Below are 18,584 nucleotides of genomic sequence, written 5' to 3' on the forward strand. Positions count from 1 at the left end.
TGTTGAATCATGTGCCCTGGGCCACATTCTTCTTCAGAGATCAAGCTCAGGGTTTCTGCAGGTTCAGGTACTGAGCAGGGCCCAGGGAGAGGACCGTGGAGATGCTGTGCCTGGAACACCTCTGGCGTGAGTTAGGACATCTAGATGGCTACTTAGCACCAATCTGGGTGACACCCTGAGTATATACTTACCCTGGGGCAGCATTTGAGATTCTGGAGGTAAGGGAGTTGAGAGTAAGACAGATAAGAGCTCTGTTCTCATGCATCATAGTTCTAGGGACACAACAAACACATAATCAAATAATCAAATAAGACAATTACAGATGGTTATTAAGGGATGTGAAGGACATAAACAGGGGCTTGCGCCAGAGAGCAGCTGGCGGGGAAGGGAGGGTGGGCTCACAGAGGAGTCGGCTGGCTTCTCCGAGAAGGTGACCTTGGAGGGGAGGCCTGAGAGATTAGAAGGAGTCAGGGAAGAGCGTTTCCTGGAAGTTCTGATCAGGAATTAGCCTGGTAGGTTTAAAGATCAGAAGGCACGTCCCTGTGGCCGGGGCTTGGAAAGCCAGGGGGGTGTGTTCTGGGAGGGGACCATGGAAGCAGCTGGTGATCATCTTGTGGGCCACTACGGCCTGGGTTTTGGATTTTATTTTAAGGAGCAAAGGAAGTAGTTGGAGGGTTGTAAGCAGGAAAGAGGAGGATTGCGCTGGAGGAGAGTCTGTTGGGGGAGGGTGAAAGCTGGGAGGCTAGCTCAGAGGTGGTGGCTGTTTGCAGTTATAGGCAGTGGCTTCCTGGCATGTGGATGTGAAGGCAGCAGTGAACATGGGGAGAACCAGACAGACTGGTGAGGGGCAGGCCAGTCTGGTCACAGGCTGGGACCTGTGCAGGGCAGCCTGGACTCCCCAGTAAGCTGGCTGAGCCCCCAGATGCATGCCTTTGACTGTTCCTCCATTAGGAGACATCGCATTTCAGCAGGTGGAGAGCATAGGTGTGCACACAAACAGCCCCTGTTCCTGGCACGAGTCTCAGAGTGGATCAGAAAGCCGGCACAGATGCTGTCGCCTTCCATCTGTTCACCACACGACCTGAATGTTCCTTTCTGCGGTCCCGGGGGTGCCTGCGCCGTGGGGCTGGTTCACCATGGTCCTTGGCGGGCAGCTGCTTGTAGAGCTGGTGTGCTCACATGCTGGCATGCTGGGGTTGCCAGCCCAGGAAGGCTCCCCAGGCGTCTGGTATTCCCCTTGACGCCTGTCAAGGGAGGAGAGCTGAGTGACTTGGCTGGTGCGATCCGAGGCAGTTCTTCCCCAGTCCTCTGGTGCTTGAGCTCCATGGAGCTATCGCTCCAGACGGTTTGTTTATAATGCTAAACATATCAGATAATTGAAGGCTAATGCTTCTGTCTGGATCACTAGACATAATAGGCCTGGATAACAAATCAATTTTCTCCTTGCCCTACAAGGTTGGGAAGTCGAACATCCAGCGTATTCTTGGTGAGTGTGTGTGCATGGGTATGCATGTGTGTGTGAGTGCATGCATGTGCACACTCATGCATCTGTGTGCTCTAATACTGACTTATTAGAAAATGAGATCCCAAGCTAGTTTCCCCAGGCACCCAATTCTATACTTCAGTTTGGGCCACCATCTTAGATTTGAGTGAGAAGGTGATGGGAGCCCCATGTCTTACAGAGAACAGGGACATCTGGAGGTGAAAGGATGGGATGTCTGTCCAGCCTTGATATCTGAAACTCCTGTGTTCTTGGAGGACTGAGTACTCATATAGAAAGCATCTGAGAAATGCCAGTTTCAGCTACCTCCTGCCAGGATACACCTCCAAGAATGGCAAGAGGAACATGTGAATTATGAATTAACAAGAACACTTACTTATCTGGTTAGCTCAATCATCCAGAAAGGGTATGCAAAACAATAAGAAAACAAAGGCAAATGTCTATCTATCTGTGTGTGTGTGCACGTGCATGCACACACACATACATGTCTGTGCGTGATTTTTTTCATATTCTCTTAAATTCTTACTCAGATTCTTACTACTCTGACTTAAGGCACAGTTCCAAAGGCAGTCATAGAGTCAGCTCTGATTTGCACTGGTGCTGAGTGTCAGAGCTGAATGGAGGACGTGGGCATGGCCTCAGCTAATCCTCAGAGCACCCAGATTTCCTGGTAGGAAACTGAGGTCTGGAGAGGCTGGAGTTACTTGTCCTGAGGCATCCAGTTTCCAAATTCTGGATGTGGGTGTTGAGTGTCCACTGTTATTTGTTTCTTCTTCTTTATTTTTATGGAAGAAGGACAGGGAAGCCTGGCTTGCTGCAGTCCATGGGTCGCAAAGAGTCGGACACAACTGAGCGACTGAACAATAGTTGTTTACAATGTTGGTAATTCCTATTGTATAGCAAAGTGTTTCAATTATATATATATATACATATATATAAATAATATGTATATAATATGTTAGATAGATAGATAGATAAATGGGCTTGCCTAGTGGCTCAGAAGATAAAGAAACTGCCTGCCATGCAGGAGACCCAGATTCAATCCCTGGGTCAGAAAGATCCCCTGGAAAAGGGAATGGCAACCCACTCGAGTACTCAGTATTCTTGCCTGGAGAATTCCATGGACAGAGAAGCCTGGTGGGCTACAGTGCATGAGTCGCAAAGAGTTGAACACCACTGAGCAACTAACCTAGTAAAGTAATGCTCAAAATTCTCCAAGCCAGGCTTCAGCAATACGTGAACCATGAACTTCCAGATGTTCAAGCTGGATTTAGAAAAGTCAGAGGAACCAGAAATCAAATTGCCAACATCTGCTGGATCATCGAAAAAGCAAGAGAGTTCCAGAAAAACATCTATTTCTGCTTTATTGACTATGTCAAAGCCTTTGACTGTGTGGATCACAATAAACTGTGGAAAATTCTGAAAGAGATGGGAATACCAGACCACCTGACCTGCCTCTTGAGAAACCTGTATGCAGGTCAGGAAGCAACAGTTAGAACTGGACATGGAACAACAGACTGGTTCCAAATAGGAAAAGGAGTACATCAAGGCTGATTGTCACCCTGCTTATTTAACTTCTATGCAGAGTACATCATGAGAAATGCTGGACTGGAAGAAACACAAGCTGGAATCAAGATTGCCGGGAGAAATATCAACAACCTCAGATATGCAGATGACACCACCCTTATGGCAGAAAGTGAAGAAGAACTAAAGAGCCTCTTGATGAAAGTGAAAGAGGAGAGTGAAAAAGTTGGCTTAAAGCTCAACATTTAGAAAATGAAGATCATGGGAACTGGTCCCATCATTTCATGGCAAATAGATGGGGAAACAGTGGAAACAGTGGCTGACTTTATTTTTCTGGGCTCCAAAATCACTGCAGATGGTGTTTGCAGCCATGAAATTAAAAGACACTTACTCTTTGGAAGGAAATTTATGACCAACCTGGACAGCATGTTAAAAAGCAGAGACATTACCTTGTCAACAAAAGTCTGTCTAGTCAAGGCTATGGTTTTTCCAGTGGTCATGTATGGATGTGAGAGTTGGACTATAAAGAAAGCTGAGCGCTGAAGAATTGATGCTTTTGAACTGTGGTGTTGGAGAAGACTCTTGAGAGTCCCTTGGACTGCAAGGAGATCCAATCAGTCCATTCTGAAGGAGATCAGTCATGGGTGTTCATTGGAAGGACTGATGTTGAAGCTGAAACTCCAATACTTTGGCCACCTGATGCAAAGAGCTGACTCATTGGAAAAGATCCTGATGCTGGGAAAGATTGAGGGCAGGAGGAGAAGCAGACAACAGAGGATGAGATGGTTGGATGGCATCACCGACTCAACAGACATGGGTTTGGGTGGACTCCAGGAGTTGGTGATGGACAGGAAGGCCTGGCGTGCTGTGATTCATGGGGTCGCAAAGAGTTAGACACGACTGAGCAACTGAACTGAACTGAACTGAGCAACTAACCCACACCCCGCCCCATAAACATACATCTATTCCTTTAAAAATATTTTTTTCCGTTATGGTTTATCATAGATTCTTTTTTTTTTAATTGGAAGATAGTTGCTGTGCAATGTGTTGTTAGTTTGTGCTGTGTAACAATGGGAATCGTTCTATGTATACATATATCCCCTTCCTCTGAGCCTAAGTCACTCAGCACCCAGCTGACCTCAGAGTGTCCACTCTTGATCTCTGTTCTCCAGTGGACTGCAGAGCAGCATGTTAGAAGGGCCCTGGGGTCACAGCTTGATAGCAAAGAAGAGCCAGAAAATCTTTAAAAAATGGAAGCAGTAGCCCTTAGAATTCAGGCATCATTTCAGGATAGGATCATTTTGGGCAGGGATACAGGTTCTACCTACTTCAAGAGTCTCTGAGCCTAGCTCAGAGGGACAGGTAAGTTGATCACAATGATCCAGGATCTTCAAGAAAATGTTCTAAGTCATGTTCTGTCTGTTTTGTTGTTGTTTAGTCGCTAAGTCGTATCTGACTCTTTTGCGACCCCATGGACTCCAAAGACTATCAGCTCCATATGTATATATGTCCCCCCCACGACCTTGAACCTCCCTCTCACCCCTCTGAAAAGTGAAAGTATTAATCGCTGTGCTGCTGCTGCTGCTAAGTCACTTCAGTCATGTCCGACTCTGTGCGACCCCATAGACGGCAGCCCACCAGGCTCCGCCATCCCTGGGATTCTCCAAGCAAGAACACTGGAGTGGGTTGCCATTTCCTTCTCAATGCATGAAGGTGAAAAGTGAAAAGTGAAGTCGCTCAGTCGTGTCCGACTCTTAGCGACCCCATGGACTGCAGCCCACCAGGCTCCTCTGTCCATGGGATTTTCCAGGCAAGTGTACTGGAATGGGTTGCCATTTCTTCCTCCAGGGGATCTTCCCCACCCAGGGATCGAATCTGGGTCTCCCACATTGCAGGCTGATTCTTCACCCCTCTAGGCCATTACAAGACACTGAGCTGAGCTCCCTGTGTTATACAGCAGCTTCCCACTAGCACTTCGAAGGCTTCTTCATTGCATGGGAATATGAAATGTTCCATGCAGAGAGTCACGCCAGTGGCCTGGCCCTGCCCCCTTGTTACTGCCCTTCCCTTATGCCACAGAATCAGGACACTCTGCCGAAGTTCTGCCAGGAGCCAATGTGCAACATTTTTCCAGGGAGAGGAAGGAAGGAACCGAGGCTTAGTTCATCACAGCACTGAGCTCTGGAGCCAGAGCTGAGCTCAGTGTTACAGCTCAGAAAACTTCCATAAGGTCTTGGTGGGGGGCCCTTGGTCAAAGCACATGCTCCTTCTAGGTAGACTTGGGAAGGATGGAGTCACTCCCAGTGGCTCATCAAGCATTTATTCCTGGAGATAAACCCAATCCACAGCTGCTTTGAACCCCTGTAGGGATGAGTCAGAGCACAAGTGAAATGCTAATTAACGTGCGTGTGCATGGGTGCGTGCATGCTAAGTCCATTCAGTCGTGTCCAACCCTTTTGCAACCCCATGGACTGTGGCTCGCCAGGCTCCTCTGTTCATGGCATTCTCCAGGCAAGAATACTGGAGTGGGTTGCCATGTCCTTCTCTAGGGGGTCTTCCCAACGCAGGGATTGAACCCGCATCTCTTAGGTCTCCTGCACTGGCAGGAGCATTCTTAACCACTAGCACCAGCCGCTAATTAATTAGACCCCTGTTAATTAATATATTCATAGAGAATATAAAAATCCTTTGCATTAGAATTCATCCAATTGTGCTTTTGTACCATTATTTCTTCTTCCTTCTGTTTGGCTAGGGCCAGTATGGTAATGAACTGGCAATCTCCAAGTGCATGAAAGCTAGACGGTGCAGACTGTGGTCTTTATTTTAATTAAAAATATGCCATGTGGATATGTTTAAGAGTTGTTTGTATCTCCAGTATTTAAAAGTTAAACGCAGAAAACTCTAGAACACGGCAACATTCAAGTCCGTACAACACCGGAGGGCTAAGCTGGCTGTGGATGCTCATGAGAGGGGCGAGGCGCCGTGTACCTGGCAGAGCTCTCCTGCTCACCTGGCTGCCTAGAAAGATAAGGACTGTCTGGTGGGACAAAGGAGCGTCCTGCCTTTCTTTAATGCAGCAGGCCCAGTATTTCCTCATCTTCCCAAGCTTTTCTCTCTCCTCCCTGCTGTCAGATGGCTGTTATTTTTCCCTGTGATCCCTCACTGCTATTAATCCCTCACTGTTCTTCATAACCAAATTTTCCAGACAACAAAATTTAAATACAGAACCTCTGCATGTTCAGCCTCCTCACCGGATGTTTCTTCTTTTCCCTAAGATGCATTACACACCTCCTTAACTTTTGAAGCCAAGTAGACAAGAACACGGGGCTTCCCTAGCGGCTCAGCGGTAGAGAATCTTAAATAGAAGCGTTGTGTAATAAAGCAATGTTTCCCATCCTGAATACCATGGACATTTGGGGCAGATAATTCTTTGCTGTGGGGCTGCTGCCTGGCGGATGGTGGAATGTTTAGGAGCATCTCTGTGGATGCCGGCGCCGCTCCCTGACCCCCGTGTGGCCATCAAAATGTGTCCTTGCCTGTGTGCTCCGTCGCTTCAGTCATGTCCGATTCTTAGAGACTCTATGGACTGTAGCCTGTCAGGATCCTCTGTCCATGGGATTTTCCAGGCAAGAATACTGGAGTGGGTTGCCATGCCCTCCTCCAGGGGATCTTTCCGACCCAGGAATCAAACCTGGATCTCCTGCATTGCAGGCAGATTCTTTACTGCTGAGCCACAGGGAAGCCCCCAAAATGTCTCCAGACATTGCCAAATGACCTCTGCGGGGCAAAATTGCCTCCAGTTGGGAACCACTGAATTCAAGAGACTAAAGTGGAGGGAATTAGAGTAGGTATAGGAGCCCGGGGTCACACTGAGGTGAGGCTGCAAGTCTTTGCGGGGCCAGCACCACCACACGCTCTGTGCCTGAGCAGACAAATGCGGGATCTGGGCTCCTGCTGACCTGTGTTCCTGGCACCGCTCTGAGTTCTCGAGCCCTCCACAGTGGTGGCAGGTGAGTGCGATGCTGCCCCTCGGATGGGCTGGTGCAGCCTGTCGTCCTGGGAGAGGGTGACCAGTGACTGCCCTGCTGGACAGGGCTCAAGGGCCTAACCTTCCTTTAAAAACATGATCATTCTTCTTGTTGTTTAGATGGTAAGTGGTGTCCCACTCTTTTTGTGACCCCCATGGACTGTAGCCCGCCGGGCTCCTCTGTCCATGGGATTCTCCAGGCAGGAATATTGGAGTGGGTTGCCATTTCCTTCACCAGGGGATCTTCCAGATCAGGAATAGAACCCGAGTCTCCTGCATTGGCAGGTGGATTCTTTACCACCGAGCTACCTGCGAAGCCCGCGATCATTTGTGATTCTTTTCCAGATGACAGAATCCATGCGCCATGCAAACAGCCTGGACAACCCAGAAAACCACACCAAAAGAAGTCACATGTGATTGTACTGGGCCAAGGGAACCACTGTTTACTACAGACCAAAGCCAAGCGGATCTCTCTCAGACTTGGTCTTATTTATTTATTATATTTTTAGAGCCTGCCTTTTCCACTTAAACTCACGGTCTCTGCATTAGCACAAAGCAGCCAGCAGAGTTACAACCCCTGGGGCTGGTACCAAGTGGTGAGTCACTGGGAAAGCTTGGCAGGCGCCCTGCCCATGTCAACGGCAAATGTCAGGCTGCACCTTCGTGGTTCTGCTCTTCCCTGAGAACCCGCTCGGCGCTGCCGTCTGTGCATCCTCTGACGCTGTTTATAATTTCAGCTCGAACAGTTTTCCTGGAGGTCATGGATGACAGGTTTACTGCCCCTCCACCCTTCTGCCACTCGGAGTTTTTATCAATGATGGCTGAGAAATGACAACTTCCAGAAGAACCAGGCTGCCCTTTTAGCATGAAAACTGAGAAGAGACTGCTTGGCCTCTATAGAAGTGAAAAGAATGAACATGTTAGCTGCTTAGTCATGTCCATATCTTTGTGACCCCACGGACTGTAACCCCCCGAAGGCTCCTCTGTCCATGGGATTTTCCAGACAAGAATACTGGAGTGGGTAGTCATTCCCTTCTCCAGGGGATCTTCCCAACCCAGGGATCAAACCCAGGTCTCCTCCACTGCAGGCTGATTCATTATGGTCTGAGCCATCAGGGAAGCCCAGCCCCTACAAAGCCTGAGGTTAAAAATAATCATCACAGTGGGCACTCCCTGAGGACTTACTCTGACCCCAGCTGCTGTAACGGCTTTTTAATGTAACGTGCAATCCTTACGTCCTTATGCTGGAGGTATTCTATTATTCCCATTTGACAGATGAAGAAACTGAGGCACAGACAAGTAAAGAAACCTGGACAGGGTCCCATAGATCGAGGTAGCGATGGAGATAGGATCTGTATCCTGGCAGTCAGGCTCTAGGCAGGGGTCAGCAACCTTTTTCTATGAAAGGCCAGAAAGTCAATATTTTAAGTGAGCTTCTGCGGCAATAACTCAACTCCATTTTTGCGGAGAAAAGTGGTCACAGACAAGAGTAAATGAGCAAATATGAACATGGAGATTTAAATTTCATATACTTTTCACATGTCACAAAATAGGATTCTACATTAGATTAAAAAAAAAACTGTTCTTATTTCTCAGGTTGTACGGAAATGGGTGGTGGGCTGGAGTTTGTAGTGGCTAACCCAACTTTGGAGCACCAACTCCTAATCACACATTTGCTATAAAAGTGCCATTCCCTGATGTAGGAAAATTCAGACTCAAAAAAAGATACAAGGGGCTATGTGGAATAGACAAGAGAGCCCTGTGCACCAAGGACTTCAGCCATCATCCTGCCGTGACTCTGCCGGGGAAGGTCATTTGTGGGCATAAGGACAGGAAGGCTGAGAGAAGTCAAGTACTTGAATGCAATAATGATTGACAACTCAGCCATAATAAAAACACATTTCTGGAATTCTAATGTGGGCTCAGAAAACTGATTTCATTTATTTAAACAACTTGATTGACAACTGCTTGTTGGGAGCGTGTGTGAAGCTGGGTTCCCATGAATGAATACCCGTCGGTAGGAACACTGCAATCTGTTAACACTTGGTGGCTTACATGGACTGAGTGGATACCCCGGGTTGGGGTGGGGCTGGCACAGGTCCTTCTGCTCCCTCTGGCCTTCCTTCTCAGCTGACATGGAGCCGGGGTCCCTGCCCTGGCGAACCCAAACTAAACAAACTGTCCTGGGGCCATGCGGCTTCCAGGGGAGAAGGCTTTGGAGAAGGAATTCAGTACCGACCTGGCCACCTGGCCCATGTCCCCAGCAGATGCTAATGTGTCTGGCTGCTTAGCAGGGGCTCCGAGAGAATGTGGTACAAAAAGGGTTCTTGGCATACCTTGTCGCTGCGCGGCTCTGAAATGCTTCCAGAGGCCCTGGCCACCGCCTCCCTGTGGCCTTCCTGGCTCTGGTCCCACCTGATGGCAGATGGCATAACCATGGGTAGGGTGGGGCCTGGGAGGGGATGTCTGGGGAAGGTGGCTGTCTTTTCTGTGCCTTGGGTATCACTGTCCCAGGGTGAGCTGTTGTGTCTTTCCCCTCCTCTCCAAGAGGATGCTTAGACTTTGGGGGCACTGATGGGAGAGTCAGATCCCAGGAGGGCAGTGCGAGGCCTTTTCCTGTGGCCCCCTGGAGCTCCTTGGGGTGGCAGGTGCATATGAATGGCCTCCTCTCAGATGACTTTGGAGCTGGAAAGGACCTTGGTAATCAATAGTCTAATGCAGAGGTCCCTAACCTCTGGGATCTAAAGCCTGATGATCTGAGGTGGAGCTGATGTAATAATAATAGAAATAAAGTGCATAATAAATGTAATACACTTGAATCATCCCCCAACCACCCACCCTCTCCAGTCGGTAGAAAAATTGTCTTCCATAAAACCAGTCCCTGGTGCCAAAAATGGTTGAGGACTGCTGGTCTAACGGTTCTCAATCTGGACCCCAAAGCAGTAATGTAGGATGTTTGTCCCTGGTGTTCTCTCTCTCTCTCTCTCTCTCTCTCTATATATATATATATACACCAAACAAAGGAAATAAAATCCATACCCATGACAAGCCCTTCCATGCTAACAGTACTTTCAAGAATTCCTTTGCTTTGGGCTGGAATTTATCTGCTGGGTGAGTCAGTGCTGGTTTATGCCCGTTGATAAAAAAAAACTCTGGTTAACAGTGATTTATATCTTGGATTGGTAAATCTGAGAAGATGAATTAATTATTGCTTAATAAGTGTGTGTGCTTGCTCGACACATGTTTAGGGAGCTAAGCATGAAATCTCTCGGGAGAAAGTTCTAAGAGAAAATCTTTGTGAAGAGATGGGGGAGAAACTGCTGATCTGGTGTAACCCTCTCCCCTTACAAATGAGGATACCAGAGGCCCAGAGTGTTGAGAGCTCATGCTCAAAGCCATGGCTGCTAAAGTCCCAGAGACAAAGCTGGAATCCGGCTCCTCTAATGCCAGCTTCCTGCTCTTTCCGTGACACCCAGGCGTTTGGTCATGCCTCCTTTGTGGAGTTGGTTCTGCCATATGAAGCCACTGATGTCCTTGACCAGATGAATTGGGTTGTGGTAACCAAAGGGGGCTTCCCTGGTGGCTCAGATGGTAAAGAATCTGCCTGCAATGCAAAAGACTCAGATTTGATCCCTGTGTCAGAAAGATCCCCTGGAGAAGGGAATGGCTACCCACTCCGGTATCCTTGCCTGGAGAATTCCATGGACAGTGGAGCCTGGCAAGTTACGGTCCATGGGGTTGCAAAGAGTCAGACATGACTAAGTGACTAACTTTCACTCTCATCCAAAGGGGGTCGTCAGTGTCTGGCCCCTAGGGGACCCTGCGGTGGTGTGTGTTCCTTCTGGGCTTTTCCACTCAAAAGCCATGTTCACGAAGCAAGCTCCCCCCAACCCCTTTAAAAAAAAATCACTTCATTTGTGTTGTTTCTGTGGGCAGGAATGTAGAAAATGAGCCTATTCTTAAAAAAAAAAAAAAAAATTCCTAGAAGTTAAAAAGAACTAAAAGAGAATGGAAAGAAACTGAATTAGGAAGACCTGCAGGGAGATTGAATCTCAGGAATTTAAAGAGTAGTCTTTCTAGAGCCCAGGGGATGCGGGGGCATTAAGCGCTATCCATGGGCTCAGAACCTGGGATTCCCCCAGCAAGCCCATCAGCCAGGTGGTGTGTGTGGCCCCACGCAGAGAGAGAATGGAGCAGGCTCAGAGATCACTGGGGAGTTGGTGGAGAGCCTGGCTCGCGGGTGGCTGCTCCAGGATTTAAGCCCAGGTCTCTGGCACTAAAGCCAGCATCTTTCCGGTGATCCTTCTGCTGACCTGAACCTTGCCTCTCCTCCCTCCCTGCAGACACATAGAGAACTGGCGCGGTCTGCACACGCTCAACGCTGTGGACATGGAGCTCTATACTGGCCTCCAAAAGCTGTGAGTGCACCAGCTCCCGGTGGGGTGGGGGCAGGGGCCAGCCCATACGTAGTTCAGGCTTCGAGATACAACCTGAACCCACGTCCCCCGGGTTAGTGCTTTCCTCAGTCCCGTGCTGGACTGATGGTTCACAAGGAGCAGGGATATTTCCAGTCACCTCCTCCTTTGGATTCAGTGCGAGTGACTGCGGGGGAATTGGGTGGGGAAAGGGAGGAGGCTGCAGTGCTAGAGTTGCTGGACCAGAGTCTTATCCACTTGCCAGGATGGGCACATTTCTCACACTCACCCAGGTCCCAGTGGGATGTGAGCCCAAATCCTGCCCGCTCGTCCTGTGGTCCTGTCCCTCAACTGGACCACAAGTGATGACCGGCGATGAAGAGATGCATTCAGTTTACAGAGGCGACTGTTGTCCAGTCTTGGCCTCACTGCTGTCAGTCTTGGCCCAGAGCAGAGCTGTATTGCTACCCCGTAAGCTCTGCTGACCCTCTTTTCCTCTCTCTCTTCAGGACCATCAAGAACTCAGGACTTCGGAACATCCAGCCCAGAGCCTTTGCCAAGAACCCCCACTTGCGCTATATGTGAGTAGAGCTGGGTCCGGGCTGCAGGGAAGTTGGTGGGTGGGTGGGTGGGTGGGTGGGGACAGGCATACGGCAGGGAGAGAGTCCTGGGCGGTGAAGCCTGAGGCCTGAGATCTGGACCTGGCTTCGCTAGTGTGTGTCCTGGGGCAAGTCCCATCGCTTCTCTGGGCCTCGGATTTTTGCCCCTTAAGATGAGGGTTTTAGATTTGATGATCTCTGAGGTTCCTATTGGAAGGTAAAGCCTGAGACTAGGGAATTGGTTTACTTTTTATGATGAAATTTGCAACTTAATGGGAATGTAAATGAGAGGAAATTCCCCATATAAGTGTAGTGTGTGATGTGAATACTACTCTTCAGAGACCATTTGTAGGTCCGTAAGCGCGCGCGCGCGCGTGTGTGTGTGTGTGTGTGTGTGTGTGTGTGTGTTGGGGTGGGGTTGGCTGAGAGAAAGCAGGGCCAGGCCAAGTGTCACATCTAGATAGATCCTGGGTTCAGTGGCGAAAGGCTCTGAAAAGCAGAGACACCAGTATATAAAGTCACACAGCTTTGGGACGCGCTTGAGGTGACCTGGCTCTGCTGGGATCCTGTCTGTCTGAGCCTCCTCCTCCCGCCTCTCCCCTCCCACCACTGTCGTGTGTGATGGTGGTGGGACCTCCGCAGGCTCAGCTCTGCCTAGCCCTGTGCAGATGGAATCTCACGAACTTAGTGCTTCCTCTCTAAGCCTAATTCTGGGCTGAAGACTCTGGGGTTTGATGGGAGGACTGCCATTTCCTGGGGAGAGACAGGCTCGAAAGGAAACCTGGAGCCAGCAATTAGGGAAAGTGCTAACACACTGCACCCGTGGGGGTCCTTGGTGTTCGGTCAGGTCTTTGCAGATGGTGGCCATCTTGGACATCTATGGGGCATGTTCTCCAAGAGCAGACATTCCATAGTAACCAGCAGGGTGGAGTTGACTGTATTTGGCCAGAAAATGGAGGAATGGTATGCAGACGAATCTTTCCTTCGGCCACCTGAGAGTTGCTCTGGTGCAGGCACTTTGGACTTGAAGGGCATCAGGCTGAATAGGAATCTCACAGGAAGAGACAGAGCATCCAAGGGAAGTGGAGGGGAGGTGGAGGACGAGAAAAGATCGTGGAGAATTGTGGTGGGCTGTTGTTTCTCCTTTGGGGGGTCCTGGCCTCACCCCTGGGCCTTTGTGTGTTTTTCCAAACACCTAGTGAATGCTTAGGGCTTCCCTGGTGGCTCAGCAGTAAAGAATTCACCTGCCAATGCAGGAGACACAGGAGATGTGGGTTCCATCCCTGGGTTGGGAAGATCCCCTGGAGGAGAGCATGGCTACATACTCCAGTATTCTTGCCTGGAGAATCCCGTGGACAGAGGAGCCTGGTGGGCTACAGATCATAGAGTTGCAATAGAGTTGGACATGACTAAATTGACTGAGCATGAGTGAGGGCTTGATAAGTATTTTTATTTTTGAAATCAGTTATGGCCACCTGACGGAGGAGCCTGGTAGGCTGTAGTCCATGGGGTCGCGAAGAGTCGGACACGACTGAGCGACTTCACTTTCATGCATTGGAGAAGGCAGTGGCAACCCACTCCAGTGTTCTTGCCTGGAGAATCCCAGGGACGGGGGAGCCTGATGGGCTGCTGTCTCTGGGGTCGCACAGAGTTGGACATGACTGAAGCGACTTAGCAGCAGCAGCTTTGTGCTGAACTTTCTTTCCTCCCTTTGGACATGGCACACTGCAGGGCCATTACTCAGGGTCTTATGTAGTAGCCATGGGGGACCGAGTCCCCCTCTATGCCCCACCACAGCTGTCTCAATTATTTGTTGCCCCCTTGCCCTAGCAGCCATGAAATTAAAAGACGCTTACTCCTTGGAAGGAAAGTTATGACCAACCTAGACAGTATATTAAAAAGCAGAGATATTACTTTGCCAGCAAAGGTCCATCTAGTCAAGGCTGTGGTTTTTCCAGTAGTCATGTATGGATGTGAGAGTTGGACTATAAAGAAAGGTGAACACCGAAGAATTGATGCTTTTGAACTGTGGTGTTGGAGAAGACTCTTGAGAGTCCCTTGGACTGCAAGGAGATCCAACCAGTCCATTCTGAAGGACATCAGTCCTGAATATTCATGGAAGGACTGATGCTGAAGCTGAATCTCCAATACTTTGGCCACTTCATGCGAAGAGTTGACTCATTGGAAAAGACCCTGATGCTGGGAGGGATTGGGAGCAGGAGGAGAAGGGGACGACAGAGGATGAGATGGCTGGATGGCATCACCAGCTTGATGGACATGGGTTTGGGTGAACTCTGGGAATTGGTGATGGACAGGGAGGCCTGGCAGGCTGCAATTCATGGGGTCACGAAGAGTCGAACACGACTGAGCGACTGAACTGAACTGAACTGCCCTAGTTGAGCCTCTGTGGTGGGATTCTCCTGATGTGTGTTCTTTGCAGCTGGGGGTGTAGCTGGGACCAGAGGAGGGTCTTGGACCAGATGTTGCAGGTGTTTATTTTACTGGGGATTTGACTTTCCATGTAAACTGTCCCAGGGGACGAAGCTTTTGACCTCTGAGAAGTCTCCTTTTCATACTAACTCATATGAGGGTCACAGAGCCAAATGCCCACAGAAGACCAATGGGGACAGTGGGAACTGGGGACCACGTGTTCCCTCTTAGGGCCGGCCTGTAAACAGTTCTAGCAGACTGCTGCTGTAAGGAGGTGGGGCCTTGGGTTGCCAGATTTACTGTGGTTTTTTTTTTTTTTTCCCCAAGAAGAGCTGGAGGTTTAGTGAAACCTCTCAAATTTTAAATACTGGCACTAAAAATAAAACCTTTCAACACCATGGGCCAGGCAACATCACACTGTGGACAGAATGTGACATAGGGAATGCCAACTTGGGGGCCGGGGTCAGACTTGGGGGACAGAAGCTGCCTGCATGGGAGAGGCTCTGTCCTTTTAGACGGCAGTGGCTTGGTGCTCAGAATCTGCCTGCGCACCTATCAGCTGCAGCTCTCCAGGCATTTGAGAGGGTTTTCAGACGTGTCACATGTCCAAGGGCCACAGAGGTGGGGGGAGGCATGCAGCTTGGGTTCCAGGTATCTCTGAAGTGGGTTGTACTAGAACTTGTCTTTGAATTACCCTTGAGATCCCTGAAGAGGGCTGTGACCCACCATCTCTTTTGAGATGATCCGGGTCTGCTGGCAGTGACAGGCTGGTGGGGCTTTGCAAGATTCCCCAAGGCTTTAGGGGCAGGAAGGATATCAATGGAATAGGTTCTGATGATACCAGTGAACCTGCCCATGACCTTGGGCCCCGTTTCCTCCTAGACACACTGGCCAGCTCTTGCCCAGGTGTTGTGGTTGGCTGCAAAAGGATCAAGAGTGAGATAGACAGGTCACCGTCAGTCCAACTCCAGTTTGGGCCTGTCTGCATATTAGGGATGAGCTGGCTGCTCAGATCCACGTGATAGGGTCAGCATCTGGCCCAGGGGCTGCTGGAGGAGGAGCCTGGGGGTCCCAGAGAGGAAAGTCAAGAGGTCCAGCCACGTGCACTGGCTTCATCGATGGGTTCACTTACTAACTTTCCCATTTACAGAGACATGTCCCACATCTCGACTGAGTGAATTTCCCGGCAGCTCTGGGACAATTTCTCCTGGCAAATGGGCAAGGTTTCTCTGCTCTCTCACATGTCTTCTATTTCTGTCCTCTAAGTGCATTTACAAGTTTTCAGGCCCCAGCTGAGCAATCACAAGATGGTCACTTACTCCAGCACTAATTGCCGAGCTCTGGCTTGGTGGCTTTTTTCCCTGCTTCTTCTTCTTTTTTTTTTTTTTTTAGGGTAATGGCTAAGTCTTTTCTTCTCCCCTTCTGTACACAATAAGAGGCAGGAGGTGAAATCATTGCCTTCTGTACCGATGTCAAGTTATCCAAGTTGTTCTGATTGGTTCAGCTGTCCCGCACCTCTAAGCTGCTGTTGCATTAGTCATAATACTCTCTCATGCCAGAAAATGAGCCAGCCATATGAAGGCCAAATTGTCTGCCACAAAGAAGGCTGGAGACTAGGACTCTTCAAGGTTTATGAGTGACTGAGCATCTCTTTTCGACCGCGTCTGTCTTTTTTGTCTTTTACTGAGTGTGAAAAACTAAATACTGATTTATATACATTTGAGAGACTGGAATATTCTTGACCCTTATATATCCTTTCCTTGGTGAAAGATTTTGGATTTTGAATTCTTAAGGATAAGGATTTTCCAAATAGATCATTGGAGCCACTATTTGCTCATCTGTAAAATAGGTGTAATGAAGGTGCCTGTTCTAGTGATAGGATATGATAAAGATTTATGATAGGAGGCACATACAGCACTTAGCCCAGTGCCGGTAAATAGTGTTTATAAATGCAAGCTGCTAATAGTGATGGAATTACTGTTATTACTGGGGTGGTGATCCTCGAATCAATGAGGAGAGATAATACAGCTTTGATGGCGATTATGACCACTTCTTTATTAAAGGAAAAGCTGGATTTCTGTCCTGTGTCTCTCTGATGACTTTAGGACTCCAGTCTACACTCTCTCTGATGATTTTAAGACTCCAGTCTACACTCTCTCTGATGACTTTCTTCCTTGAATGCTGATTGATGAACAAACCCTGATAGATCCTCTATAGTCTCCATTTAGTCCGTCTTGCTCTAGTTTGGGGATCCCTAACCTTTTTGGTACCAGGCACTGGTTTCATTGGTTTCGTGGAAGATAATTTTTCTATGGACAAGACAAGGGGCTGGAGGGATGGAGTGTGCAACCAAGATCCCTCAAATGCGCTGTTCACAGCAGGATTTGCGGTGCTATGAGAATCTGATGCTGCCACTCCGCTGACAGGAGGCGGAGCTCGGTCGTAGTGTGAGTGATGGGGGACTGGCTGTAAATACAGATGAAGCTTCCCTTGCTCACCCGCTGCTCTCCCGGTTCCTAACCACAGACCGGAACCCACTGGGGACTCCTGATTTAGACTGTGTGCACACCCTTCTTACCCCTGTTAGTTTCAGAAAGGATCCAACCAGTGGCAACTGGTGAGCTTACACTTTGTTGATTTCCATCTCACTTGAGACCACACCCACCAGGACCACAGAATTTGGATTGCTTGCTGAGTGCTCTAACCTCACCTCCTGCAGCAGACTCTTCTCTTCCTTTCTGTGGTTAAGTCTTCTCTGGGATGGCTCACATACATAACAGATAGCTGCAGTTTGGAGTCCGCATAAGCAGAGTCATGACAGTGTCTACCTAAGACCTGCACGCAAATGATGGTACTTGCTTTCATCTGTAGAGCACTGCCTGGTTTCAAAGTAATTTCTCCTATATTATCTGCAAGGGAACATTTCATGCAAAGATGGGGTCGATAAAGGACAGAAATGGTATGGACCTAACAGAAAGCAGAAGATATTAAGAAGAGGTGGCAAGAATACACAGAAGAACTGTACAAAAAAGAGCTTCATGACGCAGATAATCACGATGGTGTGATCACTCACCTGGAGCCAGATATCCTGGAATGTGAAGTCAAGTGGGCCTTAGAAAGCATCACTATGAACAAAGCTAGTGGAGGTGATGGAATTCCAGTTGAGCTATTCCAAATCCTGAAAGAGGATGCTGTGACAGTGCTCCACTCAATATGCCAGCAAATGTGGAAAACTCAGCAGTGGCCACAGGACTGGAAAAGGTCAGTTTTCATTCCAATCCCAAAGAAAGGCAATGCCAAAGAATGCTCAAACTACTGCACAATTGCACTCATCTCACACGCTAGTAAAGTAATGCTCAAAATTCTCCAAGCCAGGCTTCAGCAATATGTGAACCATGAACTTCCAGATGTTCAAGCTGGATTTAGAAAAGGCAGAGGAACCAGAGACCAAATTGCCAACATCCGCTGGATCATCGAAAAAGCAAGAGAGTTCCAGAAAAACATCTATTTCTGCTTTATTGACTATGCCAAAGCTTTTGACTGTGTGGATCACAATAAACTGTGGAAAAGTCTTCAAGAGATGGGAATACCAGACCACCTGACCTGCCTCTTGAGAAATTTGTATGCAGGTCTGGAAGCAACAGTTAGAACTGAACATGGAACAACAGACTGGTTCCAAATAGGAGAAGGATTTCGTCAAGGCTGTATATTGTCACCCTGCTTATTTAACTTATATGCAGAGTACATCATGAGAAACGCTGGACTAGAAGAAGCACAAGCTGGAATCAAGATTGCCGGGAGAAATGTCAATAACCTCAGATATGCAGATGACACCACCCTTATGGCAGAAAGTAAAGAGGAACTAAAAAGCCTCTTGATGAAGGTGAAAGAGGAGAGTGAAAAAGTTGGCTTAAAGCTCAATATTCAGAAAACGAAGATCATAGCATCTGGTCCCATCACTTCATGGCAAATAGATGGGGAAACAGTGGAAACAGTGTCAGACTTTATTTTTTTGGGCTCCAAAATCACTGCAGATGGTGATTGCAGCCATGAAAATAAAAGACGCTTACTCCTTGGAAGGAAAGTTA

General features: G+C 48.5%; 1 protein-coding gene across 5 annotated transcripts in view; it reads left to right on the forward strand.

Annotated features, from left to right (window-relative positions):
* Positions 1 to 18,584, forward strand: part of NTRK3 (neurotrophic receptor tyrosine kinase 3) — a 422,363-nt gene that overhangs the window by 66,491 nt on the left and 337,288 nt on the right. For all 5 annotated transcript variants that reach the window (XM_086364673.1, XM_086364674.1, XM_086364676.1 and 2 more), the window contains exons 2-3: positions 11,396 to 11,470; positions 11,977 to 12,048. In XM_086364673.1, the coding sequence (XP_086220799.1) occupies positions 11,396 to 11,470; positions 11,977 to 12,048 (147 nt within the window). The remainder of the gene's footprint in view (positions 1 to 11,395; positions 11,471 to 11,976; positions 12,049 to 18,584) is intronic.

This window comes from Bos grunniens, chromosome 21 (assembly GCF_055505025.1).
Source record: "Bos grunniens cultivar Pamir isolate PY7600 chromosome 21, Bosgru_T2T1.0, whole genome shotgun sequence".
NCBI classification, from domain to species: domain Eukaryota; kingdom Metazoa; phylum Chordata; class Mammalia; order Artiodactyla; family Bovidae; genus Bos; species Bos grunniens.